The sequence below is a fragment of the Falco cherrug genome, unplaced genomic scaffold, assembly GCF_023634085.1.
Source record: "Falco cherrug isolate bFalChe1 unplaced genomic scaffold, bFalChe1.pri scaffold_289, whole genome shotgun sequence".
In the NCBI taxonomy this organism is placed as follows: domain Eukaryota; kingdom Metazoa; phylum Chordata; class Aves; order Falconiformes; family Falconidae; genus Falco; species Falco cherrug.
Genome location: NW_026599452.1, coordinates 1 through 25,886, shown reverse-complemented (window position 1 = coordinate 25,886; position 25,886 = coordinate 1). Strand labels below are relative to the sequence as shown.

At 65.3% G+C, this 25,886-nt stretch overlaps 2 protein-coding genes and 2 long non-coding RNA genes across 4 annotated transcripts; 2 read left to right on the top strand and 2 right to left on the bottom strand.

The window, feature by feature from the left end:
- Nucleotides 1–36: 36 nt before the first annotated feature.
- SYMPK (symplekin scaffold protein) lies at nucleotides 37–19,793 on the top strand. Its single transcript, XM_055700450.1, is given in 27 exon segments — nucleotides 37–132; nucleotides 4,705–4,821; nucleotides 5,282–5,347; nucleotides 5,445–5,498; nucleotides 5,657–5,730; nucleotides 6,002–6,128; nucleotides 6,236–6,485; nucleotides 6,608–6,778; nucleotides 7,071–7,310; nucleotides 9,218–9,372; nucleotides 9,838–9,988; nucleotides 11,741–11,954; nucleotides 12,048–12,190; nucleotides 12,281–12,524; nucleotides 12,635–12,716; nucleotides 12,801–12,914; nucleotides 13,004–13,151; nucleotides 13,234–13,394; nucleotides 13,490–13,612; nucleotides 13,684–13,785; nucleotides 13,896–13,986; nucleotides 15,266–15,367; nucleotides 15,457–15,644; nucleotides 19,197–19,283; nucleotides 19,286–19,378; nucleotides 19,494–19,580; nucleotides 19,692–19,793. Coding segments are annotated over 26 exon segments (3,477 nt in total). The 5' UTR covers nucleotides 37–132; nucleotides 4,705–4,713.
- A 104-nt stretch (nucleotides 19,794–19,897) lies between these two features.
- DMWD (DM1 locus, WD repeat containing) lies at nucleotides 19,898–25,469 on the top strand (the record flags this gene model as incomplete). The annotated part of the gene is given in 12 exon segments (XM_055700454.1): nucleotides 19,898–19,933; nucleotides 20,524–20,707; nucleotides 20,710–20,800; nucleotides 20,802–20,962; nucleotides 23,504–23,586; nucleotides 23,588–23,680; nucleotides 24,228–24,455; nucleotides 24,458–24,637; nucleotides 24,639–24,830; nucleotides 24,832–25,057; nucleotides 25,060–25,367; nucleotides 25,369–25,469. Coding segments are annotated over 12 exon segments (1,883 nt in total), but the record flags the coding sequence as incomplete, so codon positions are not given.
- Nucleotides 21,094–21,994, bottom strand: LOC129735084 (uncharacterized). The gene is made up of 3 exons (XR_008730553.1): nucleotides 21,792–21,994; nucleotides 21,285–21,362; nucleotides 21,094–21,147 (listed from the first exon to the last, which is right to left on the bottom strand). It is a non-coding gene; the product is annotated as an uncharacterized LOC129735084 (long non-coding RNA).
- LOC129735083 (uncharacterized) lies at nucleotides 22,196–23,219 on the bottom strand. The gene is made up of 3 exons (XR_008730552.1): nucleotides 23,166–23,219; nucleotides 22,798–22,967; nucleotides 22,196–22,492 (listed from the first exon to the last, which is right to left on the bottom strand). It is a non-coding gene; the product is annotated as an uncharacterized LOC129735083 (long non-coding RNA).
- Nucleotides 25,470–25,886: the final 417 nt, after the last annotated feature.

Sequence of the window (25,886 nt, the reverse complement as noted above, 5' to 3'; positions counted from 1 at the left end):
GCGCATGCGCTGCGGCGGGCGGGGCGCCGAGGGGGAAGGGGCGTGGCCTCCTCCGGCCACGCCCCCGGCGGGAGAGGCGGGGCTGCGCCTGCGCGGGGCTGCGCGCCGAGGCCTCTGAGCGCGCGGGCAGCGGTGAGGGGCCCGGGGGGGATGGGCTGTAGGGGCTATAGGGGGCTGCAGGATGTGTGTGGGGGTTCTGTAGGGGCCTGTGGGGCAGGGAGGGGGCTATAGGGGGCTGCGGGATGCGTGTGGGGTTCTGTAGGGGCCTGTGGGGCAGGGAGGGGGCTATAGGGGGCTGCAGGATGTGTGTGGGGGGTTCTGTAGGGGCCTGTGGGGCAGGGAGGGGGCTATAGGGGGCTGCAGGATGTGTGTGGGGGGTTCTGTAGGGGCCTGTGGGGCAGGGAGGGGGCTATAGGGGCCTGCAGGATGTGTGGGGGTTCTGTAGGGGTGTGTGGGGCAGGGAGGGGCCTATAGGGGGCTGCAGGATGTGTGTGGGGTTCTGTAGGGGCCTGTGGGGCAGGGAGGGGGCTATAGGGGCCTGCAGGATGCGTGTGGGGGTTCTGTAGGGGCCTGTGGGGCAGGGAGGGGGCTATAGGGGGCTGCGGGATGCGTGTGGGGGTTCTGTAGGGGCCTGTGGGGCAGGGAGGGGGCTATAGGGGGCTGCGGGATGCGTGTGGGGTTCTGTAGGGGCCTGTGGGGCAGGGAGGTGCCTATAGGGGGCTGCAGGGGCTATAGGGGGCTGCAGGATGCCTGTGGGGGGTTCTGTGGGGGTGTGTGGGGCAGGGAGGGGCCTATAGGGGGCTGCAGGATGTGTGTGGGGGTTCTGTAGGGGCGTGTGGGGCAGGTAGGGGGCTATAGGGGGCTGCAGGATGTGTGTGTGGGTTCTGTAGGGGCCTGTGGGGCAGGGAGGGGGCTATAGGGGCCTGCAGGATGTGTGTGGGGGTTCTGTAGGGGCGTGTGGGGCAGGTAGGGGGCTATAGGGGGCTGCAGGATGTGTGTGTGGGTTCTGTAGGGGCCTGTGGGGCAGGGAGGTGCCTATAGGGGGCTGCAGGGGCTATAGGGGGCTGCAGGATGCCTGTGGGGGGTTCTGTAGGGGTGTGTGGGGCAGGGAGGGGCCTATAGGGGGCTGCAGGATGTGTCTGGGGGTTCTGTAGGGGCCTGTGGGGCACGGAGGTGCCTATAGGGGGCTGCAGGATGTGTGGAGGGGTTCTGTAGGGGCCTGTGGGGCAGGGAGGGGGTTATAGGGGGCTGCAGGGGCTATAGGGGGCTGCAGGATGTGTGTGGGGGTTCTGTGGGGCAGGGAGGGGGCTATAGGGGGCTGCAGGATGTGTGTGTGAGATCTTGTAGGGGTGTGTGGGGCAGGGAGGGGGGTGTAGGGGCCTTCAGGGGCTATAGGGGCCTGCAGGATGTGTGTGGGGTTCTGTAGGGATGTGTGGGGCAGGGAGGGGGCTATAGGGGGCTGCAGGATGTGTGTGTGGGTTCTGTAGGGGCCTGTGGGGCAGGCTATAGGGGGCTGCAGGATGTGTGTGTGAGATCTTGTAGGGGTGTGTGGGGCAGGGAGGGGGGTGTAGGGGCCTTCAGGGGCTATAGGGGGCTGCAGGATGTGTGTGTGGGTTCTGTAGGGGCCTGTGGGGCAGGGAGAGGGCTGTAGGGGGCTGCAGGGGCTATAGGGGGCTGCAGGATGGGGGGGGGGGGATGTCTTATAGGGGGCTGCAGGGCCGGGGGGGGTGTCTGTAGGGGTGTGTGGGGCAGGGAGGGGGCTATAGGGGGCTGCAGGATGTGTATGGGGGGTTCTGTAGGGGGCGTGTGTGGGGCAGGGAGGGGGCTATAGGGCCTGCAGCATGTATGTGGGGGATTCTGTAGGGGCCTGCAGGGTCTATAGGGGCCTGCAGGGTGGGGGTATGTGTGTGTCTGTAGGGGGCTGCAGGGTCTATAGGCGTCTGTGGGGTGTGTAGGGACCTGGGGGGTGGGGGGTCTGTAGGGCCCCCAGGGTTCCGCACGGGGCATGCCAGGGGCTATACGAGTCATATACGTGTCACCCCCGGGCCATATAAAGCATCCTGGCACCATATAGGACATCACAGGGGCTGTGTATGGTGTCTTTGGGCTGTATAGAGCACCCTATGGAGTGTGTAGGGTATCCCAGGGGTTGTGCGTGGCGTCTCTGAGCAGTATAGAGCATCGTGGGGCCATATAGGGGGGTCCCAGGCCATATAGAGTGTCCCAGGGGTTGTGCGTGGCGTCTCTGAGCAGTATAGAGCATCGTGGGGCCATATAGGGGGTCCCAGTGCCTTATAGGGGCTCCCAGGGGTTGTGTGTGGCGTCTCTGAGCAGTATAGAGCATCGTGGGGCCATATAGGGGGTCCCAGGGCCATATAGAGTGTCCCAGGGGTTGTGTGTGGCATTTCTGAGCAGTATAGAGCATCGTGGGGCCATATAGGGGGTCCCAGGGCCATATAGAGTGTCCCAGGGGTTGTGTGTGGCATTTCTGAGCAGTATAGAGCATCGTGGGGCCATATAGGGGGTCCCAGGGCCTTATAGGGGGTCCCAGGGGTTGTGTGTGGCGTCTCTGAGCAGTATAGAGCATCGTGGGGCCATATAGAGTGTCCCAGGGCCATATAGAGTGTCCCAGGGCCATATAGAATGTCCCAGGGGTTGTGTGTGGCGTCTCTGAGCAGTATAGAGCATCGTGGGGCCATATAGGGGGTCCCAGGGCCTTATAGGGGGTCCCGGGGGTTGTGTGTGGCGTCTCTGAGCAGTATAGAGCATCGTGGGGCCTTATAGGGGGTCCCAGGGCCTTATAGGGGGTCCCAGGGCCATATAGAGTGTCCCAGGGGTTGTGCGTGGCGTCTCTGAGCAGTATAGAGCATCGTGGGGCCTTATAGGGGGTCCCAGGGCCATATAGAGTGTCCCAGGGGTTGTGTGTGGCGTCTCTGAGCAGTATAGAGCATCGTGGGGCCATATAGGGGGTCCCAGGGCCATATAGAGTGTCCCAGGGGTTGTGCGTGGTGTCTCTGAGCAGTATAGAGCATCGTGGGGCCATATAGAGTGTCCCAGGGCCATATAGAGTGTCCCAGGGCCATATAGAATGTCCCAGGGGTTGTGCGTGGTGTCTCTGAGCAGTATAGAGCATCGTGGGGCCATATAGAGTGTCCCAGGGCCATATAGAGTGTCCCAGGGCCATATAGAATGTCCCAGGGGTTGTGTGTGGCGTCTCTGAGCAGTATAGAGCATCGTGGGGCCTTATAGGGGGTCCCAGGGCCTTATAGGGGGTCCCAGGGCCATATAGAGTGTCCCAGGGGTTGTGCGTGGCGTCTCTGAGCAGTATAGAGCATCGTGGGGCCATATAGGGGGTCCCAGGGCCTTATAGGTGGTCCCAGGGCCATATAGAGTGTCCCAGGGGTTGTGCGTGGCATTTCTGAGCAGTATAGAGCATCGTGGGGCCATATAGGGGGTCCCAGGGCCATATAGAGTGTCCCAGGGGTTGTGCGTGGTGTCTCTGAGCAGTATAGAGCATCGTGGGGCCATATAGGGGGTCCCAGGGCCTTATAGGTGGTCCCAGGGCCATATAGAGTGTCCCAGGGGTTGTGCGTGGCATTTCTGAGCAGTATAGAGCATCGTGGGGCCATATAGGGGGTCCCAGGGCCATATAGAGTGGCATCTCTGAGCAGTATAGAGCATCGTGGGGCCATATAGGGGGTCCCAGGGCCATATAGAGTGTCCCAGGGGTTGTGTGTGGCGTCTCTGAGCAGTATAGAGCATCGTGGGGCCTTATAGGGGGTCCCAGGGCCTTATAGGTGGTCCCAGGGCCATATAGAGTGTCCCAGGGGTTGTGCGTGGCGTCTCTGAGCAGTATAGAGCATCGTGGGGCCATATAGGGATATAGGGGGTCCCAGGGCCTTATAGGGGGTCCCGGGGGTTGTGTGTGGCGTCTCTGAGCAGTATAGAGCATCGTGGGGCCATATAGGGGGTCCCAGGGCCTTATAGGTGGTCCCAGGGCCATATAGAGTGTCCCAGGGGTTGTGCGTGGCATTTCTGAGCAGTATAGAGCATCGTGGGGCCATATAGGGGGTCCCAGGGCCATATAGAGTGGCATCTCTGAGCAGTATAGAGCATCGTGGGGCCATATAGGGGGTCCCAGGGCCATATAGAGTGTCCCAGGGGTTGTGTGTGGCGTCTCTGAGCAGTATAGAGCATCGTGGGGCCTTATAGGGGGTCCCAGGGCCTTATAGGTGGTCCCAGGGCCATATAGAGTGTCCCAGGGGTTGTGCGTGGCGTCTCTGAGCAGTATAGAGCATCGTGGGGCCATATAGGGATATAGGGGGTCCCAGGGCCTTATAGGGGGTCCCGGGGGTTGTGTGTGGCGTCTCTGAGCAGTATAGAGCATCGTGGGGCCATATAGGGGGTCCCAGGGCCTTATAGGGGGTCCCAGGGGTTGTGTGTGGCGTCTCTGAGCAGTATAGAGCATCGTGGGGCCATATAGGGGGTCCCAGGGCCATATAGAGTGTCCCAGGGCCATATAGGGGGTCCCAGGGGCTGTGCAGGGCGTCCCTGGGCCGTATGGAGCATCCGGGGGGGCTGTATGGGGCCTCTGGGACAACCCAGGGGCCCTATAGAGCATCCCAGGGGCCCTATGGGGCACCGTGGGGCCCGGTAGCAGGTGACGGGGCTGTGACACGGTTGTGCCCCTCCCCCCCCCCCCAGGTTGGGGCCATGGCGGGGCCAGGGGGGGCCGAGGGGCCCAGCCCCCGCATGAGCGTGGCCTCCCAGTTCTTCAGCGAGGAGGAGTGCGGCAGCGACGGGATGAGCACCTCTGAGCGGGTGGGGCTGGGATCCACTGGGATCCACTGGGGGGATCCGCTGAGGGGTCTGCGGGGGGGGTTGGAGGGGCACAAGAGATGGGAGCCCTGGGGTGGGGTCCCCCGGGTGCAGGGCTGGGGGTGGGTGGGGGGAGAGGGGAAGGATCCCTGGGATCGGGGGGGATGTGTGTGGGTGGGATGGGACCCACTGGATCCCCAGGATCGGGAGGGGCGGGATCCTCGGGCTGGGGTGGGGCAGTGTCCCTGGGATCAGGGGAAGCAGGGGCGAATCCCTAGGAGGGGGGCAGGGGCGGGATCCCCACCCCCACCCCAGGGATCTGGTTGTGGTGACCTCCAAGGGGACGCAGTGGCTTCAGCCGGGGCAGGGTGGGGGGATCTGGTCCAGGGACGTGGCGGCCACCTTGAGGGGATCCAGTGGCGGCTTCAGGGCGGGGGCCTGAGCGTGGGGGGGGTCCCCGCAGGTGGTGGATCTCCTCAACCAGGCGGCCTTGATCAGCAACGACTCCAAGATCAACATCCTCAAGCAGGTGAGCCAGTGGCGCTGGGGGAGGGGGGGTGGATCACGGGTGGGATCGGGCAGGGGGACCCTGTCCCCGTGTCCCCACCGTGTCCCTCTGTCCCCAGGTGCAGGAGCTGATCATCAACAAGGACCCCACGCTGCTGGATAACTTCTTGGATGTGAGTTGGGGGCGGGGGTGTGGATCCTGGGAGGGGGGGGTGGGGGTGGGGCTGGGGGAGATCCAGAGGGGCGTGGGGGTGGATCGAGGGGTGTGTGGGATGGATCCAGCCCGGTGCTGAGCCCCTCCGTGTCCTGTTTCCCCCCCCCCCCCCCCCAGGAGATCATCGCCTTCCAGGCTGACAAATCCATCGAGGTGCGGAAGTTTGTGGTGGGCTTCATCGAGGAGGCCTGGTAAGGGGGGGCACAGCGGGGCTCAGCACCCACTTTTGGGGGGGTGGGGTGGTGCTGAGCACCCCTCTGGGACCCCCGGGACGCGCGACGCTGCCCCCCACATCCCAGGGGACAGATGCTGCCCCATCCAGGGGGGGACACAGGCAGGTGGAGACGGAGGTGCGGAGCACCCCCTTCTCCTAGGGGCTGTCTTGGGGGGGGGGGGGGGAGGGGGAGCACCCATTTCTATCACCCCCCCCACCCATTTGTGCCCCTCCCCCCCCCCCCCCAGCAAACGGGACATCGAGCTGCTGCTGAAGCTCATCGCCAACCTCAACATGCTGCTGAAGGACGAGAACGTCAACGTGGTGAAGAAAGCCATCCTGACCATGACCCAGCTCTACAAGGTGGCCCTGCAGGTGAGGCACCCCTGGGTGCTTGGGGGAGGGAGGGGAGCACCCTTGGGTGCTGGGGGACACCCCCCCCCCCCCCCTCTAGGCGAGGTTTCACCCCTCCCTGCCCGCAGTGGATGGTGAAGTCGAAGGTGATCAGCGAGCTGCAGGAGGCGTGTTGGGAGATGGTGGCGGCCATGGCCAGCGACATCATCCTCCTCCTCGACTCGGACAACGACGGCATCCGCACCCACGCCATCAAATTCGTCGAGGGGCTCATCATCACCCTCTCGCCCCGCATGCCCGACTCCGACGTCCCCAAACGCCACGAAAACGACATCAGCCTCGAACGCATCCCCAAGGATCACCCCTACATCAAATACAGTCAGCCGGGCGGGGGTCGATTGGAGGGAGGGGGGACGTGGGGGAGGGGGGGGCGCCCCGCTGTGCGTGTCCGTGTGTCGTGTCCCCCCCCCCCCCCACTCACTTGCATCGTGTCGCCGCAGATGTGCTGTGGGAGGAGGGCAAGGCCGCCCTGGAGCAGCTCCTCAAGTTCATGGTGCACCCGGCCATCTCCAGCATCAACCTGACGGCCGCGCTGGGCTCCCTGGCCACCATCGCCCGCCAGCGCCCCATGTTCATGGCCGAGGTCATCCAAGCCTACGAGACCCTCCACGGTACCGTCACCCGTGTGAACCGAGGGGTCCCCAGCGCCATCCTGTCCCCGTGGGGTGGGCTGGGGGGGGGGGGGGGCGGTGTGTGGTTCCTGGCCTCATCCCACCCCACCGGAGGGTCCTGGAAATCCCTGATGTCCCCACAGCCACCTCCCGGGGGGTTGGGGAGCCGAACGTCCTCGGTCCCGGTTCCCGAGCACCCACCTTCCACCTCAACCGAGAGCCACCCAACCCACGGCGTCCCCCCGGTGGCCCTAACGCCGTGCCCCCCCCCCCTCCCCCCACTTCTTTGCAGCCAACCTGCCCCCCACCCTGGCCAAGTCGCAGGTGAGCAGCGTCCGGAAGAACCTGAAGCTGCATCTCCTGAGCGTCCTGCGGCACCCGTCCTCGGGGGACTTCCAGCCCCAGATCACCACCCTCCTCGTGGACCTGGGCACCCAGCAGGCCGAGATCGCCCGCAGCATGCCCAGCCCCCGTGACGCCCGCAAACGACCCCGCGACGAGCCCGACGCTACCCTCAAGAAGATGAAGATCGGTGAGACCCCGGCTGTCACCCCTTGTCCCCTCCCCGGTGGCACCACGCACCCTCAGGTCCTCCCAGTTCTTTCTGGTCGGGCCGTCGGGTCCTCCCACTGCCCTGCTGGGGACACTGCAGACATGGCGTGGCATTACAACCCCTCAGAGGTCCTCCCAGTGCCACCCAGGGTCCTCCCAGTCCTTGCTGGGGGCGGACAGTGGCACTAGGTACCCTTGGAATCCTCCCAGTGCCACCCAGGGTCCTCCCAGTCCTTCCTGGGGACATACAGTGGCATTAAATGCCCCCCAGGTCCTCCCAGTGTCCCTCTTGAGGTCCTCCCAGTGCTCCCCTGGGGACATACGGTGGCATTAAATGCCCCCCAGGTCCTCCCAGTTCCCCCTGAGGTCCTCCCAGTGCTCCCCTGGGGACATACGGTGGCATTAAATGCCCCCCAGGTCCTCCCAGTCCCCCCTGAGGTCCGCCCGGTGCTCCCCTGGGGACATACGGTGGCATTAAATGCCCCCCAGGTCCTCCCAGTCCCCCCTGAGGTCTTCCCAGTGCTCCCCTGGGGACATAAAGGGGCATTAAATGCCCCCCAGGTCCTCCCAGTCCCCCCTGAGGTCCTCCCAGTCCCTCCTGAAGTCCTCCCTGGGGACGGGTGGTGGCTTAGAGACCCCCCAGGTCCTCCCAGTCCCCCCTGAGGTCCTCCCGGTGCTCCTCTGGGGACATACGGTGGCATTAAATGCCCCCCAGGTCCTCCCAGTCCCCCCTGAGGTCCTCCCAGTGCTCCCCTGGAGACATACGGTGGCATTAAATGCCCCCCAGGTCCTCCCAGTGTCCCTCTTGAGGTCCTCCCAGTCCTTCCTGGGGACATACGGTGGCATTAAATTCCCCCAGGTCCTCCCAGTCCCCCCTGAGGTCCTCCCAGTGCTCCCCTGGGGACATAAAGGGGCATTAAATGCCCCCCAGGTCCTCCCAGTCCCCCCTGAGGTCCTCCCAGTCCCTCCTGAAGTCCTCCCTGGGGACGGGTGGTGGCTTAGAGACCCCCCAGGTCCTCCCAGTCCCCCCTGAGGTCCGCCCAGTGCTCCCCTGGGGACATACGGTGGCATTAAATGCCCCCCAGGTCCTCCCAGTCCCCCCTGAGGTCCTCCCAGTGCTCCCCTGGAGACATACGGGGGCATTAAATGCACCCCAGGTCCTCCCAGTCCCCCCTGAGGTCCTCCCAGTGCTCCCCTGGGGACATACGGTGGCATTAAATACCCCCCAGGTCCTCCCAGTCCCCCCTGAGGTCCTCCCAGTGCTCCCCTGGGGACATAAAGGGGCATTAAATGCCCCCGAGGTCCTCCCAGTCCCCCCTGAGGTCCTCCCAGTGCTCCCCTGGGGACATAAAGGGGCATTAAATGCCCCCCAGGTCCTCCCAGTCCCCCCTGAGGTCCTCCCAGTGCTCCCCTGGGGACATACGGTGGCATTAAATGCACCCCTGGTCCTCCCAGTCCCCCCTGAGGTCCTCCCAGTGCTCCCCTGGGGACATACGGTGGCATTAAATGCCCCCCAGGTCCTCCCAGTGTCCCTCTTGAGGTCCTCCCAGTCCTTCCTGGGGTCATACGGTGGCATTAAATGCCCCCCAGGTCCTCCCAGTGTCCCTCTTGAGGTCCTCCCAGTCCTTCCTGGGGACATACGGTGGCATTAAATGCCCCCCAGGTCCTCCCAGTCCCCCCTGAGGTCCTCCCAGTGCTCCCCTGGGGACATACGGTGGCATTAAATGCCCCCCAGGTCCTCCCAGTGCCCCCCAAGTCCTCCCAGTTGTCTCCTGGGGCCCACTGGTGGCACACCAGATGCCCCCAAGCCCTCCCACTCCCTCTCTGGGATCCCCCCTGCCCAGGCAGTGGCCGACCAGCCCCCTGGGGGACCCCATTTCCCGACAGAGCCCCCCTTGGGCGAGGACGACGAGGACAAGGACCTGGAACCGACAACGGTGGCGGCACCCAAAGCGACCGGCCAGGCCAGCGTCCCCTCGGACACGGACATCACCGCCGAGTTCCTGCAGCCGCTGCTCACCCCGGAAAACGTCGCCAACCTGGTGAGGGGGCGGCGGTGCCGGCGGGGGGGGCGGCGGAGCTTTGAGAGGGGCTCTAATACCGTGTGTGTGTGTCCCCCATTTTTTTTTTTTTTTTAATTTTTTTATTTTTTTTTAATTTGTTTTTGAATTTTTTTTTTAATTTTTTTTTATTATTATTTTTTTTTATTTTTTTAAAATTTTTTTTTATTTTTTTAAAATATTTTTTTTATTTTTTTAATTTTTTTAAAATATTTTTTTAATTTTTTTTAATTTTTTTTATTTTTTTTATTTTTTTTATTTTTTTAAATTTTTTTTAAATATTTTTTTATTTTTTTATTTTTTTTTATTTTTTTAATTTTTTTTTAATTTTTTTAATTTTTTTTAAATTTTTTTAAATTTTTTTAAATATTTTATTTATTTTTTTTATTTTTTTTTATTTTTTTTTTAATTTTTTTTTTAAATTTTTTTTTTTAATTTTTTTTTTAGGTGTTGATCAGCATGGTGTACCTGCCCGAGGCCATGCCCGCCTCCTTCCAGGCCACCTACACCCCGGTGGAGTCGGCCGGCACCGAGGCACAGATCAAGCACCTCTCCCGGCTCATGGCCACCCAGATGACGGCGGCGGGGCTCGGCCCGGGTGAGCGGGGACCCCCTCGCCACGGGTTCCCTTGGGGGGGGCTCGCCCACCTGCCCCTCCCTCCCTCGTTGTCCTGGGAGGGGGGTGGAACGCGCCTCGTTCAACGGGCAGGGCGGATTATCGGCCAGGGCGGATTATCGGGCCGGGCGGATTATCGGGCCGGGCGGATTATCGGGCCGGACGGTTTATCGGGCAGGGCGGTTTATCGGGCAGGGCGGTTTATCGGGCCAGTCGGATTATCGGGCCGGGCGGATTATCGGGCCGGGCGGTTTATCGGGCCGGGCGGATTATCGGGCCGGGCGGATTATCGGGCCGGGCGGTTTATCGGGCAGGACGGTTTATCGGGCAGGACGGTTTATCGGGCCGGGCGGATTATCGGGCAGGGCGGTTTATCGGGCCGGGCGCATTATCGGGCCGGGCGGATTATCGGGCAGCGTGGTTTATCGGGCCGGGCGGTTTATCGGCCAGGGCGGTTTATCGGCCAGGGCGGATTATCGGGCAGGGCGGATTATCGGGCCGGGCGCATTATCGGGCCGGGCGGATTATCGGGCCGGGCGGTTTATCGGCCAGGGCGGTTTATCGGCCAGGGCGGATTATCGGGCAGGGCGGATTATCGGGCCGGGCGCATTATCGGGCCGGGCGGATTATCGGGCCGGGCGGTTTATCGGCCAGGGCGGTTTATCGGGCAGGGCGGATTATCGGGCAGGGCGGATTATCAGGCAGCGTGATTTATGGGGCAGGGCGGTTTATCGGGCCAGGGTGGTTTATCGGGCCGGGCGGATTATCGGGCCGGGCGGTTTATCGGCCAGGGCGGATTATCGGGCCGGGCGGATTATCGGGCCAGGCGGATTATCAGGCCAGGCGGATTATCGGGCCGGGCGGATTATCGGCCAGGGCAGATTATCGGGCCTGGCGGTTTATCGGGCCGGGCGGATTATTGAGGCAGAAGAGGAATTGGAGGGGATGGGAGGACTCAGGTGGAATTCACCTGAGGTTCGTTAAGCTGGCTGGCAAATTTCGCCCTGTTAATTAACTGCGTGAGACGCAAACGAACGTGGAGGTGAGTCAGATTAGGACGATTCACGCAGGGTCCAGTGGTCCGGAGGGCGAGGAAGACACCCCCCCCCTATTGAGTGGGGGGGGCTCAGAGGGGTTTAAACTCCTTGTGGAGCCTGAGTGCGGCCAGGACCGCTCGGTTTGCTCCGTGGTGTATGTCTAACGTAATTAATTACACAATGGTTATAACGGCATCGAGGAGCCACGCGGGAGCGGTAACGTTCCATTAGCATTGATTCAGCACGCAGGGGCTGGGCCCAGGATCTGTTGTGGGCGAGGGATCTCTCCGCCTTGGGCCAGGAGGGATCTGCTAGTCTCGAGGAATCCCAGATCCTGGGAGGGATCCCTGCTCACGGGGGGGAGTCAGGCGGGTGGTCCAGGTTTGGGGTGGGGGGATCATCCTGATGGGGAAATTCATAGCGAAGCCCCTCGGGAGCAAGTCAGCAGCATAGAGCAGACGGATGTTTTCGTTTTAGCTCTGGTATCTTGTTCTTTAATTTAGTTATTTTGGTATTTTGGGGGTTTCCAAACCCTATTTTGAAATCTTTTTGGATGTTTTCGCTCCCTCGTGCGTGAGGCAGGGGCTGACGCCGGCTGCTCCTTGGCTTGAGCCGAGGTGCGGCGCAGACTGAGTATCCCTCACCCCGGTTTTTTTTGTTGTTTTTTTTTTTTTGTTTGGTTTTTTTGTTTTTCCAGGCGTGGAGCAGACGAAGCATTTGAAAGAGGAACCGAAGGAGGAGAAAGCGGCCAAGCCGGAGAGCGTGGTGATCAAGCGGCGCCTGTCGGCGCTGGCCCAGGGCCAGGCCATCTCGGTGCTGGGTGCCCAAGGCTCGGCCACCAACCTGCTGGAGGAGGAAACCCCTCAAGCCAAACGTCGCCCCGAACCCATCATCCCGGCCACGCAGCCGCGGTGAGCCCTCCCCGCTCCCTCCGCGGGGGAGCACCCATGGGTGCTGGGAAAGACACTTTCTCCCCCCCCAGCCCCAACTTTTCCTTCCCCCAGCTTGGCGGGGGCCGGCGGCCGCAAGAAAGTTTTCCGCTTGGCCGACGTCCTCAAGCCGCTGAGCGACACGCAGGTGGAGAAGCTGAAGCTGAGCGCCGTCAAGCGCATCTTACGCGCCGAACGCGCCGTTGCCTGCAGCGGGGGCCGCCCAGGTACACCCAGCACCCCCCCTCCCAGCATTAGGGGGAGCCCCCCCCCCCAAAAAATCCCCTCCCCCAGCCCCATTTTCCTGCCTCGCCAGGCACGTGTGAAGATCCTGGCCTCGCTGGTGACGCAGTTCGAGGTGCCGCTGAAGAGCGAGGTGCTGGCCTTCATCCTGGACGACATCCGCGGCCGGCTGGACCTGGCTTTCGCCTGGCTTTTCCAGGAATACAACGCCTACCTGAGCCGCTTCCCCGCCGGCAACCTGGAACGCTACGACGAGTGTCTCATCGGGCTCCTCGCCGGCCTCCAGGAGAAACCCGACCAGAAAGATGGGTAGGAAGGACGTTACCGGCACCGCTGGCCGCTTTGCCAAACTCCGGAGAACCGGTACCGGTGGGAGCTGTGACCGTCCCACCCTGATGGTGCCTGGTTTTTTTCGGCAGGATTTTCACCAAAGTGGTGCTGGAGGCGCCGCTGATCACCGAGAGCGCGCTGGAGGTCATCCGCAAGTACTGCGAGGACGAGGTGGGGACCCGTGGGCTTTGGGGACGCGGGGTTGAGCCCCGGTGGCCCTCACCGCCATCCCCTCCCCCCCCCCCCCTCCGGTAGAGCCGGACCTACCTGGGCATGTCCACGCTGCGGGACCTCATCTTCAAGCGGCCGTCGCGGCAGTTCCAGTATCTCCACGTCCTGCTGGACCTCAGCTCCCACGAGAAGGACAAGGTAACGGCGGGGGGTTGGCGTCCCAGGGGACCCCCTCCCCGTGTCCGTCGTCCCCTCCCCCCCGCCGGTGACGCGCGGCCGCCCCGCAGGTGCGCCAGCAGGCGCTGCTCTTCATCAAGCGCATGTACGAGAAGGACCAGCTGCGGGAGTACGTGGAGAAGTTCGCCCTCAACTACCTGCAGCTCCTGGTGCATCCCAACCCGCCCTCCGTCCTCTTCGGGGCCGACAAGGACACGGGTGAGCCTTGGGGACGGGGCGGGGGGCGTGGGATGGGGACGGGGGGCAGACGGGGGCTGCGGTGACGCCGCGTGTGCCGCAGAGGTGGCGGCGCCGTGGACGGAGGAGACCATCAAGCAATGCCTCTACCTCTACCTGGCGCTGCTGCCCCACAACCACAAGCTGATCCACGAGCTGGCCTCCGTCTACACCGAGGCCATCGCCGACATCAAGCGCACCGTCCTGCGGGTCATCGAGCAGCCGGTGAGAGCCGCGGCGGCGGCGGGGGGTGGGGGGTGGGAGAGGGGGTCGAGGGGGATGCGGCGGCCCGGTGACGACGGGGGGTGGCTGTGCCGTAGATCCGCGGGATGGGGATGAACTCGCCTGAGCTGCTGCTGCTGGTGGAAAATTGCCCCAAGGGAGCGGAGACGCTGGTGACGCGCTGCCTGCACAGCCTGACGGATAAAGGTAGGGGACGGGGGGTGGGGGAGGGGACGCGGCGGGGGTGGGGGGGGCGTGTGCCCAACGGTGACGTGTCACCCCCTCCTGGCAGTGCCCCCCCTCGCCCGAGCTGGTGAAGAGGGTCCGCGACCTCTACCACAAGCGGCTGCCGGACGTGAGGTTCCTCATCCCCGTCCTCAACGGGCTGGAGAAGGTGGGAGCGTCCCCTCGCTGGTGGCCCCTGCCCCCGTCTCGCGGCCCCTGCCCCCGTGACCCCTCCCCTGGTGTCCCCCTCCCCGCTGAGCGCTGCGGTTTTGGGTGCAGAAAGAGGTGATCCAGGCGCTGCCCAAACTGATCAAGCTCAACCCCATCGTGGTCAAGGAGGTCTTCAACCGTCTGCTGGGGACGCAGCACGGTAGGGGACGGGGACAGGCCCAGGGCTCGCTGTGGGGACATGGGGCATCTCCCTGGGGTGGGACACCGTGGGGCATCCCTGAGGTGGGACATGGGCCATCTCCATGGTGGGACACCATGGGACCTCCCTGGGGTGGGACACCATTGGACATCTCCGTGGTGGGACACCATGGGACCTCCCTGGGGTTGGGACACCATGGGACATCTCCGTGGTGGGACACCATGGGACATCTCCGTGGTGGGACACCATGGGACCTCCCTGGGGTGGGACATGGGACATCCCTGGGTTGGGACATGAGCCATCTCCGTGGTGGGACACCATGGGACCTCCCTGGGGTGGGACACCATTGGACATCTCCGTGGTGGGACACCATGGGACCTCCCTGGGGTGGGACATGGGACATCTCCGTGGTGGGACACCATGGGACCTCCCTGGGGTGGGACACCATGGGACATCTCCGTGGTGGGACACCATGGGACCTCCCTGGGTTGGGACATGAGCCATCTCTGTGGTGGGACACCATGGGACCTCCCTGAGGTGGGACACCATGGGACATCTCCGTGGTGGGACACCATGGGACCTCCCTGGGGTGGGACATGGGACATCTCCGTGGTGGGACACCATGGGACCTCCCTGGGGTGGGACACCATGGGACATCTCCGTGGTGGGACACCATGGGACCTCCCTGGGGTGGGACATGGGACATCCCTGGGTTGGGACATGAGCCATCTCTGTGGTGGGACACCATGGGACCTCCCTGGGGTGGGACATGGGACATCTCCGTGGTGGGACACCATGGGACCTCCCTGGGTTGGGACATGGGACATCTCTGTGGTGGGACACCGTGAGACCTCCTTGGGATGGGACACCATGGGACCTCCCTGGGGTGGGACATGGGACCTCCTGGGTGGGACACCATGGGACATCTCTGTGGTGGGACATCTCTGTGGTGGGACACCATGGGACATCTCTGTGGTGGGACACCATGGGACCTCCATGGGGTGGGACATGGGACCTCCCTGGGTTGGGACACCGTGGGACCTCCCTGGGGTGGGACATGGGACATTTTCGTGGTGGGACACCATGGGACGTCCCTGTGGGGACACAGGGCCATCCTGTGGCGGGACTTGGGAGTAGCAGCAGGGACACAGGGTGACCCCAGGGACCTCCTCACCTCTGGGGCCACCACGGGACGTCACACGGGACCTGGCCCCTGGCCCCCATCCCCCCCCCTGGCTCACCTGAGGGCCAGGGCCACCCCCGTGCTGTCCCCCGGCAGGTGACGGCGCCTCGGCCGTGTCCCCGCTGAACCCGGGGGAGCTGCTGATCGCCCTGCACAACATCGACTCCTCCAAGTGCGACATGAAATCCATCATCAAGGGTGGGTGACGGTTGCGGGGGGGGGGGGGGGGGGACACACACCCCGGGGGTGCTGCCAGCAGGGAGGTGACACGTCCCTGTCCCCTGCAGCCACCAACCTGTGCTTCGCCGAGCGCAACGTCTACACGTCGGAGGTGCTGGCGGTGGTGATGCAGCAGCTGATGGAGCAGAGCCCCCTGCCCATGCTGCTCATGCGCACCGTCATCCAGGCGCTCACCATGTACCCCCGCCTCGGCGGCTTCGTCATGAACATCCTCTCCCGCCTCATCATGAAGCAGGTCGGTCCGGTGGTTGTCCGGCTGTTGGTCCGCCTGTCGGTCTGGTGGTCGTCCAGCTGGCCGCCTGTCACTCCGGCAGTCAGTCCGTTGGTTGTCTGGCTGTTGGTCCACCTCTTGGTCTAGTGGTAGGCCAGCTGGCTGCTTGTCGGTCCGGTGGTTGTCCGGCTGTTGGTCCGCCTGTCGGTCCGGTGGTCGTCCAGCTGGCCACCTGTCACTCCAGCAGTCAGTCCGTTGGTTGTCTGGCTGTTGGTCCACCTCTTGGTCTAGTGGTAGGCCAGCTGGCTGCTTGTCGGTCCGGTGGTTGTCCGGCTGTTGGTCCGCCTGTCGGTCCGGTGGTCGTCCAGCTGGCCACCTGTCACTCCAGCAGTCAGTCCGTTGGTTGTCTGGCTGTTGGTCCACCTCTTGGTCTAGTGGTAGGCCAGCTGGCTGCTTGTCGGTCCGGTGGTTGTCCGGCTGTTGGTCCGCCTGTCGGTCCAGTGGTCGCCCAGCTGGCCGCCTGTCACTCCAGCAGTCAGTCCGTTGGTTGTCTGGCTGTTGGTCCACCTCTTGGTCTAGTGGTAGGCCAGCTGGCTGCTTGTTGCTCGGGTGGTCGGTCCGGTGGTTACCCGGCTGTTGGTCCGCCTGTCGGTCCGGTGGTCGCCCAGCTGGCCGCCTGTCACTCTGGCAGTCAGTCCGTTGGTTGTCTGGCTGTTGGTCCACCTCTTGGTCTAGTGGTAGTCCAGCTGGCTGCTTGTCGCTAGGGTGGTCGGTCCGGTGGTTACCCGGCTGTTGGTCCGCCTGTCGGTCCGGTGGTCATCCAGCTGGCCGCCTGTCACTCCGACAGTCAGTCCGTTGGTTGTCTGGCTGTTGGTCCACCTCTTGGTCTAGTGGTAGGCCAGCTGGCTGCTTGTCGCTCGGGTGGTCGGTCCGGTGGTTTTCCGGCTGTTGGTCCGCCTGTCGGTCCGGTGGTCGCCCAGCTGGCCGCCTGTCACTCCGGCAGTCAGTCCGTTGGTTGTCTGGCTGTTGGTCTGCCTGTTCGTCCAGTGGTAGTCTAGCTGGCTGCTTGTCGCTAGGGTGGTCGGTCCGGTGGTTGTCTGGCTGTTGGTCCGCCTGTCGGTCCGGTGGTCGTCCAGCTGGCCGCCTGTCACTCTGGCAGTCAGTCCGTTGGTTGTCTGGCTGTTGGTCCACCTCTTGGTCTGGTGGTAGGCCAGCTGGCTGCTTGTCGCTAGGGTGGTCGGTCCGGTGGTTGCCCGGCTGGCCGCCTGTCACTCTGGCAGTCAGTCCGTTGGTTGTCTGGCTGTTGGTCCACCTCTTGGTCTAGTGGTAGGCCAGCTGGCTGCTTGTCGGTCCGGTGGTTGTCCGGCTGTTGGTCCGCCTGTCGGTCCGGTGGTCGCCCAGCTGGCCGCCTGTCACTCCAGCAGTCAGTCCGTTGGTTGTCTGGCTGTTGGTCCACCTCTTGGTCTAGTGGTAGGCCAGCTGGCTGCTTGTCGCTCGGGTGGTCGGTCCGGTGGTTACCCGGCTGTTGGTCCGCCTGTCGGTCCGGTGGTCGTCCAGCTGGCCGCCTGTCACTCCGGCAGTCAGTCCGTTGGTTGTCTGGCTGTTGGTCTGCCTGTTCGTCTAGTGGTAGTCTAGCTGGCTGCTTGTCACTCCAGCGGTCAGTTCGGTGGTTGTCCGGCTGTTGGTCTGGCTGTCAGTCCAGTGGTTGTCCAGCTGGCCGCCTGTTGCTCTGGTGGTCGGGTCCGGTGGTTGTCCGGCTGTCTGTCCAGCTGTCCGTCCAGCTGTCCATCCCTCCGGTGGTTCCAGGGGGGGTGGCTGTTCCCTCTGATCCAGGCGTCACAGCCCTGGTGTTTGTCGGGGGGGGGGGTGGGGTGGTCTGGTCACCCCCACCTGGTGTCCCTCTGGGTGGCTGTCCCTTGGTGTCCCCAGGGCTGTCCCCTGGGTGGCTGTCTGTCCCCACGGTGGCTGTCTGTCCCCACTCCTGTCCCCAAGGCTGCCTGTCCATCCCCTCCTGCTCCCCCGGGTGTCCCCACGTGGGTGTCTGTCCCCCTGAGTGTCACATCTGTCCCGCTGGGTGTCTGTCTGTCCCCCCTGTCCCCATGGCTGTCCCTGGGTGTCCCCTCATGGGTGTCATGTCTGTCCCCCTGGGTGTCACATCTGTCCCCATGGCTGTCCCTGGGTGTCCCCACGTGGGTGTCACGTCTGTGCCCCTGGGTGTCACATCTGTCCCCATGGCTGTCCCTGGGTGTCCCCACGTGGGTGTCTGTCCCCCTGGGTGTCACATCTGTCCCCCCGGGTGTCTGTCTGTCCCCCCTGTCCCCATGGCTGTCCCTGGGTGTCCCCACGTGGGTGTCTGTCCCCCTGGGTGTCCCCCCTGTCCCCATGGCTGTCCCTGGGTGTCCCCACGTGGGTGTCACGTCTGTGCCCCTGGGTGTCACATCTGTCCCCATGGCTGTCCCTGGGTGTCCCCACGTGGGTGTCTGTCCCCCTGGGTGTCACATCTGTCCCCCCGGGTGTCTGTCTGTCCCCCCTGTCCCCATGGCTGTCCCTGGGTGTCCCCACGTGGGTGTCTGTCCCCCTGGGTGTCCCCCCTGTCCCCATGGCTGTCCCTGGGTGTCCCCACGTGGGTGTCTGTCCCCCCTGAGTGTCACGTCTGTCCCCCTTGGTGTCTGTCTGTGTCCCCTGTCCCCATGGCTGTCCCTGGGTGTCCCCAGTGGGTGTCTGTCCCCCTGGGTGTCCCCCCCTGTCCCCATGGCTGTCCCTGGGTGTCCCCACGTGGGTGTCTGTCCCCCTGGGTGTCACGTCTGTCCCCCCGGCTGTCTGTCTGTGTCCCCTGTCCCCATGGCTGTCCCTGGGTGTCCCCACATGGGTGTCACGTCTGTGCCCCTGGGTGTCCCCCCTGTCCCCATGGCTGTCCCTGGGTGTCCCCACGTGGGTGTCTGTCCCCCTGGGTGTCACGTCTGTCCCCCCGGGTGTCTGTCTGTCCCCCCTGTCCCCATGACTGTCCCTGGGTGTCCCCACGTGGGTGTCTGTCCCCCTGGGTGTCACATCTGTCCCCCCGGGTGTCTGTCCCCCCTGTCCCCATGGCTGTCCCTGGGTGTCCCCACGTGGGTGTCTGTCCCCCTGGGTGTCACATCTGTCCCCCCGGCTGTCTGTCTGTCCCCCCTGTCCCCATGGCTGTCCCTGGGTGTCCCCCACATGGGTGTCTGTCCCCCCTGGGTGTCACGTCTGTCCCCCTTGGTGTCTGTCTGTGTCCCCCTGTCCCCATGGCTGTCCCTGGGTGTCCCCACATGGGTGTCACGTCTGTGCCCCTGGGGTGTCACATCTGTCCCCATGGCTGTCCCTGGGTGTCCCCCAGTGGGTGTCTGTCCCTCCCCGCCCCCCCCCCCCCCCCCCATGGCTGCCTGTCCATCCCCCTCCTGCTCCCCCTGGGTGCCCCCACATGGGTGTCTTCCCCCCCCCACTCCCCCCACCGCCCCACTTTCCTTGTACCACCCGTGGGTGCCAGGGTCTGGGGGTGCCCCTGGGGCCTCCCCCTGACCCCCCTTGCTTTGCCCCCCGCCCTCCCCCTCCCAGGTGTGGAAGTACCCCAAGGTGTGGGAGGGCTTCATCAAGTGCTGCCAGCGCACGAAGCCCCAGTCCTTCCAGGTGGTCCTGCAGCTGCCCCCCCCCCCCAACTGGCCGCCGTCTTCGAGAAGTGCCCCCGAGCTGCGCGAGCCCCTGCTCAGCCACGTCCGCGCCCCTCACCCCCCCACCAGGTAAGACACGCCCCCCCCCCCCCCCCAAAAAAAAAAACAAACAAACTGAGGGGGGGACAGCGGGGCACCCCGGCTCCCCGCTGACCCCCTGCCCCACCCCCCCCCAAACCCGCAGCAAGCCCACGTTCCGCTCTCCACCATGGCCATCCTGGAGGCCTCCGCGCGCCATGAGCCCGACGCCCGGGAGGGGCCACCCGGAGAGGTGAGGTGGGGGGGTCTTGGTGCCCCCAGCCCCCCCCCCCCCCCCCCCCGGGGCAGGGAGAGAGGTGGGGGCTCCCCCTCACCCCTCCCTGTGCCCCCCCCCACCCCCCAGGAGAAGCCAGCCAAGCGGGCCGCGAGCGAGGAGGAGGCGAAGGGGAAAGCCGTGCCCCCGGCAGCGGGGGGGGGACCCCAGTGCGGGTGCCCCCCCTTCTGAGGCGCCCCCCTGACCTGGGGGGGGCCCGACCTGGAGCCCCCCCCCCATCTTCATCAGTGTCCCTGAGGATGAGGAGAGCTCGGGGGGGGCTGGGTCCCCCCCTGATGCTACCGTTGACCCCCCCCGCAGCACCCCCCAAGGTATGAAGCACCCCCCCCCTCCCCAGCCACCCTGCGTGCCCCTTTGTGGGGTCGGTGGGTGGGGGGGTGGGGCACCTCTAACCCCCCACCTCTTTCTCTCTCCAGGACCCCCCCCGTCGGCACGGACCCCCCCCCCGCAGCAGGGCCCCCCCCCCAGCCGACGGCAGCCCCCCAGCAGCCCCTCCTCCTCAGAGCCCCCCCCCCCCCCGGCACCCAGAGCCCCCGAGGTGCCCCCCGGGGGGGCTCCTGATGCCCCCCCCAGGGCCAGCAGAGGGCTGAGGGGGAAGGGGGTGCCCCCCGCCCCAGGGGTGCCCCCCTCCCCCCAGCCAGGTGTGCCCTCCCGGCGCCCAGGGGGTGTGTCCCCCCCCTGCACCCAGGGGTGCTGTGCTCAATAAAAAGGCGTGGGAGCAGCGCTGGGGCTGTGTCTGTTTTGGGGGAGCGGGGGGGGGGTCGCCCCCTGAACCGCCCGCGCCCCCCGTGCCCCGCGCCGGCCCCTAGCACGGTGCGGCCGGCAGGGGGGCGCTGCTGAGTAGGCGTGGTCTGAGGGGAGGGGGCGTGGCTACGCGTGACTCAGCGCGTTGCCATGGCAGCGGCGGCGGCGGGGCGGGCCACTTCCGGTGGGCGGTGACGCCCTTCCGGTGGGAAGATGGCGGCGGCCGGCGGCGGCGGCCCCGGGGGTGGGTGAGGGCCCCGCGGCGCTCCCGGCGCAGCCGCTGGAGCTCAAGAGCCAGTTCCGCACCCGCGAAGGCTCCTACCGGCTGCTGGGCCCCCGAGCCCCGGCCCCGCGCCGGCCCCGTCGCCGCCCCCGGGCCCTCCCCGCCCGCCGCCGGCCCGGGCCCGGCCGCTGCCGCCGCCCCCGGGTCCCGGCCGCCGCGCTGCCACCGGTGCGGTTGTCCATGGTGCGGCTGGCGCTGCCGCCCGCCGAGGAACCGGGGAGCCCGGCCGAGCGCAGCCGAGTCTGCTTCAACCTGGGCCGGGAGCTCTACTTCTATGGCGGGGCCGGCTCCGGGTGGTCGCGGCAGCCGACGGGTAACGGGGGGAACCGGGGGGCCCCATGGCGGGGGGGATGGGGCTGACGGGGGGGATGGAGACACCGGGGCTGTGAAAGGGGCGGTACAGCCGGGACCGGGGGGTTGGGTCCGCGAGCGCGGGAGCTGGCGGGGGACGGGGACACCGGGGCCGGTAACGGTGACCCCAGACCTCCTGGGTGCCACCTGCTACTGGGGACGGTGGGGACGGTGAAAACGGGGGCTGGTAACGGTGACCCCCAGACCCCCTAGGTGCCACCTGCTAATGGGGACGGTGACACCAGGACGCGGTGACAGTGACCCCCAGACCTCCTAGGTGCCACCTGCTAACGGGGACAGTGGGGACGGTGACACCAGGCCTGGGAACGGTGACACTGGGGCCGGTGACAGTGACCCCAGACCTCCTAGGTGCCACCTGCTACTGGGGGACCAGTGGGGACTGTGACACCAGGGCAGGTAACGGTGACCCCAGACCTCCTGGGTGCCACCTGCTACTGGGGACAGTGGGGACGGTGACCCCAGGCCTGGGAACGGTGACACCGGGGGCCGGTGACAGTGACACCAGACCTCCTAGGTGCCACCTGCTACTGGGGACAGTGACCCCAGACCTGGGGACGATGACATTGGAGCCGGGTAACAGTGACCCCACATCTCCTAGGTGCCACCTGCTACTGGGGACAGTGACCCCCAGACCTGGGGACGGTGGACACTGGGGACCGGTGACGGTGACCCCAGACTACCTGGGTGCCACCTGCTAGTGGGGACAGTGGGGACGGTGACACTGGGACCGGTAACGGTGACCCCCAGACCTCCTGGGTGCCACCTGCCACTGGGGGACGGTGACACTGGGACCGGTAACGGTGACACCGGGGGCTGGTGACAGTGACACCAGACCTCCTAGGTGCCACCTGCTACTGGGGACAGTGACCCCAGACCTGGGGACGGTGACACTGGGACCGGTAACAGTGACCCCAGACCTCCTGGGTGCCACCTGCTAGTGGGGACAGTGACCACAGGACCTGGGGACGGTGACACTGGGACCGGTAAACGGTGACCCCCAGACCTCCTGGGTGCCACCTGCCACTGGGGACAGTGGGGACGGTGACACCAGGGCCTGGGAACGGTGACACCGGGGCTGGTGACAGTGACCCCCAGACCTCCTAGGTGCCACCTGCTACTGGGGACAGTGACCCCCAGACCTGGGGGACGGTGACACTGGGGACCGGTAAACGGTGACCCCAGACCTCCTGGGTGCCACCTGCTAGTGGGGACAGTGACCCCAGACCTGGGGACGGTGACACTGGGACCGGTAACGGTGACCCCAGACCTCCTGGGTGCCACCTGCTACTGGGGACAGTGGGGACAGTGACACCGGGTGCCACCTGCTAGTGGGGACAGTGGGGACAGTGACACCAGGGCAGGTAACAGTGACCCCAGACCTCCTGGGTGCCACCTGCTTCTGGGGACAGTGGGGATGTTGACACCAGGCCTGGGAACGGTGACACCGGGGCTGGTGACAGTGACACCAGACCTCCTAGGTGCCACCTGCTAACGGGGATGGTGACACCCGGCCTGGGGACGATGACATTGGGGCCGGTGACAGTGACACCAGACCTCCTAGGTGCCACCTGCTACTGGGGGACAGTGACCCCCAGACCTGGGGACTGTGACACCAGGGCAGGTAACGGTGACCCCCAGACCTCCTGGGTGCCACCTGCTAGTGGGGACAGTGGGGACGGTGACCCCCAGGCCTGGGAACAGTGACACCGGGGGCCGGTGACAGTGACCCCCAGATCTCCTAGGTGCCACCTGCTAGTGGGGACAGTGACCCCAGACCTGGGGACGGTGACACTGGGACCGGTAACGGTGACCCCAGACCTCCTGGGTGCCACCTGCTAGTGGGGACAGTGACCCCAGACCTGGGGACGGTGACACTGGGACCGGTAACGGTGACCCCCAGACCTCCTGGGTGCCACCTGCTACTGGGGACAGTGGGGACGGTGACACTGGGGACCGGTAACGGTGACCCCAGGACCCCCTAGGTGCCACCTGCTAATGGGGACGGTGACACCAGGACCGGTGACAGTGACCCCAGACCTCCTAGGTGCCACCCTGCTAACGGGGACAGTGGGGACGGTGACACCAGGCCTGGGAACGGTGACACTGGGGCTGGTGACAGTGACACCAGACCTCCTAGGTGCCACCTGTTACTGGGGACAGTGACCCCAGACCTGGGGACGGTGACACTGGGACCGGTAACAGTGACCCCCAGATCTCCTAGGTGTCACCTGCTAGTGGGGACAGTGGGGATGGTGACCCCAGACCTGGGGACGGTGACACCGGGACCGGTCCCAGTGACCTTTGACCCCTCCGGAGCCACCTCCACAGTTGGACAACAGTGACCCCCAAAACCCACCCTTGGTGGTGGTGGCCCAGGAACATCCGGGGGGGGACACTTTGAGGAGGGGGTGGGGGTGAGGTGGAGGGGGGTGTCCCCTCCCCCCCCCCCCAGGTGACACCGCTGTCCCCTCCCAGTCCTTAGACCTGCACAAACCCATCGACAAGCGGATTTACAAGGGGACGCAGCCCACCTGCCACGACTTCAACCAGTTCACCGCCGCCGCCCGACACCATCGCCTTACTGGTGGGCTTCTCCGCCGGCCAGGTCCAGTACCTCGACCTGGTGAAGAAAGACACCAGCAAGCTCTTTAACGAGGAGGTGGGTGGCCACACCCCCTTGGGTGGGGGAGGGGGCGACGGGACCACACCCCATCCCCCATCCCCCATCCCCCCACCCCGGGGGAGCCACCGCTGTCACCGCTGCCGGGGTGGGGGCACACGGCGCGGCGGTGGCACAAGGACAGAGGAGACGGGGGAGGGGGGTCGTTGGGGGTGGGCTTCAGCAAGGGCCCTCCCTGGTGTCCCCAGATGTCCCCGTTTGTGTCCCCAACGTGCCGCTCTGGGCTCTGCCCCCTGTGCCACCTCAGCCCTCCCTGGTGTCCCCAAATGGCCCATTTTCTGTCCCCAAACATCCCCGTTTGTGTCCCCAACGTGCCGCTTTGGGCTCTGCCCCCCTGTGCCACCTCAGCCCTCCCTGGTGTCCCCAAACGTCCCCCATTTACGTCCCCAACCCTCCTCTTCATGCCCTGCCCTCTCCACCACCCTGGGGCTACCCCATGCTGCCCCAGCCACAGCGGGGGGGCCCGATCCTGCCCCTCTAACCCCTCCCCCCCCCCATTTTCCCCCCCCTCCCCCCCCTCCCCCAGCGTCTCATCGACAAGACCAAGGTGACCTTCGTCAAGTGGCTGCCGGAGACGGAGCGGCTCTTCTTGGCCTCCCACGCCAGCGGCCACCTCTACCTGTACGACGCCGAGCAGCCCTGCGGGGGGGCTACGGCCCCCCAGTACAACCTCCTGACCCAGGGCGAAGGCTTCAGCGTCTTCGCCTGTAAAAGCAAAACCCCCCGTAACCCCCTCCTCAAATGGGTGGTGGGGCGAGGGGGGCCCTCAACGAATTCGCTTTTTCGCCCGACGGCCGCTCGCTGGCCTGCGTCAGCCAGGACGGTTGCCTCCGCGTTTTTCATTTCGATTCCATGCTGCTGCAGGGGATGATGAAAAGTTATTTCGGGGGGCTCCTCTGCGTCTGCTGGAGCCCCGACGGTCGCTACGTGGTAACGGGGGGGCGAGGACGACCTGGTGACCGTTTGGTCTTTCGCCGAAGGGCGAGTGGTAGCCCGTGGGCACGGTCACAAATCTTGGGTCAACGCTGTAGCTTTCGATCCTTTTACCGGGGCGGCGCAGAGCCCCCAAAGCGCCCAGCTGAGCGGGGGAGGGGAGGAAGAGGAGGAACCCCCCGACCCCCCTCGTCCGTCGTTCCCCCGCCGTCACCTACCGCTTCGGTTCGGCCGGCCAGGACACCCAGTTCTGCCTGTGGGACCTGACCGAGGACGTCCTCTACCCTCGCCCCCCCCCTCTCCCGTGCCCGTACCCTCACCGCTTCGGGGGACGCCACCGTACCCGTACCGGGTTTACCCCGCTCCGCTTTCCCCGTTCCAACAGCCTCCCGCAACCGGCGGGGACGGGTTCGGCTCGTGGACCCCCCCCCCGACGCCCCCCCCGGCTTTCAGCGTGGGTCGTTTTGCCACGTTGACGCTGCAGGAACGGAAAGGACCCTCCGGCACCGAAAAAGAACACAAACGTTATCATAGTTTGGGCAACATCAGTCGCAGCGGGGAGAAAAACCCCGGTGGTACCGGATCCCGGGGGCGACTGGATACGGCCAAGGTGCTGGGGACGGCGCTGTGCCCCCGGATTCACGAGGTGCCGCTGCTGGAACCCCTCGTCTGTAAGAAAATCGCCCACGAGCGGCTGACGGTGCTGCTGTTCCTGGAGGATTGTATCGTCACCCGCCTGCCAGGAGGGACTCATCTGTACCTGGGCACGGCCCGGCAAGGCCGTGAGTGCGCCTGGGGGGGGGGCTGGGGGGGGTCCCCAGCGGCAGCCTCAGGGGTCAGAGGGGGGGTTTGGGGGGGTTGAGGGGGATGCTGGGGGTCCCATCGGCAGCCTGGGGCGTCAGATGGGGGGTTTAGGGGGGCTGAGGGGGATGCTGGGGGGTCCCATCAGCAGCCTGGGGGGGTCCCATCAGCAGCCTCAGGGGTCAGAGGGGGGGGTTTGGGGGGGCTGAGGGGGATGTGGGGGTCCCATCAACAGCTTGGGGGGTCCCATCGGCAGCCTGGGGCGTCAGATGGGGGGGTTTGGGGGGGCTGAGGGGGATGTGGGGGTCCCATCGGCAGCCTGGGGCGTCAGATGGGGGGTTTGGGGGGGCTGAGGGGGATGTGGGGGTCCCATCGGCAGCCTCAGGGGTCAGATGGGGGGGTTTAGGGGGGCTGAGGGGGATGTGGGGGTCCCATCGGCAGCCTGGGGCGT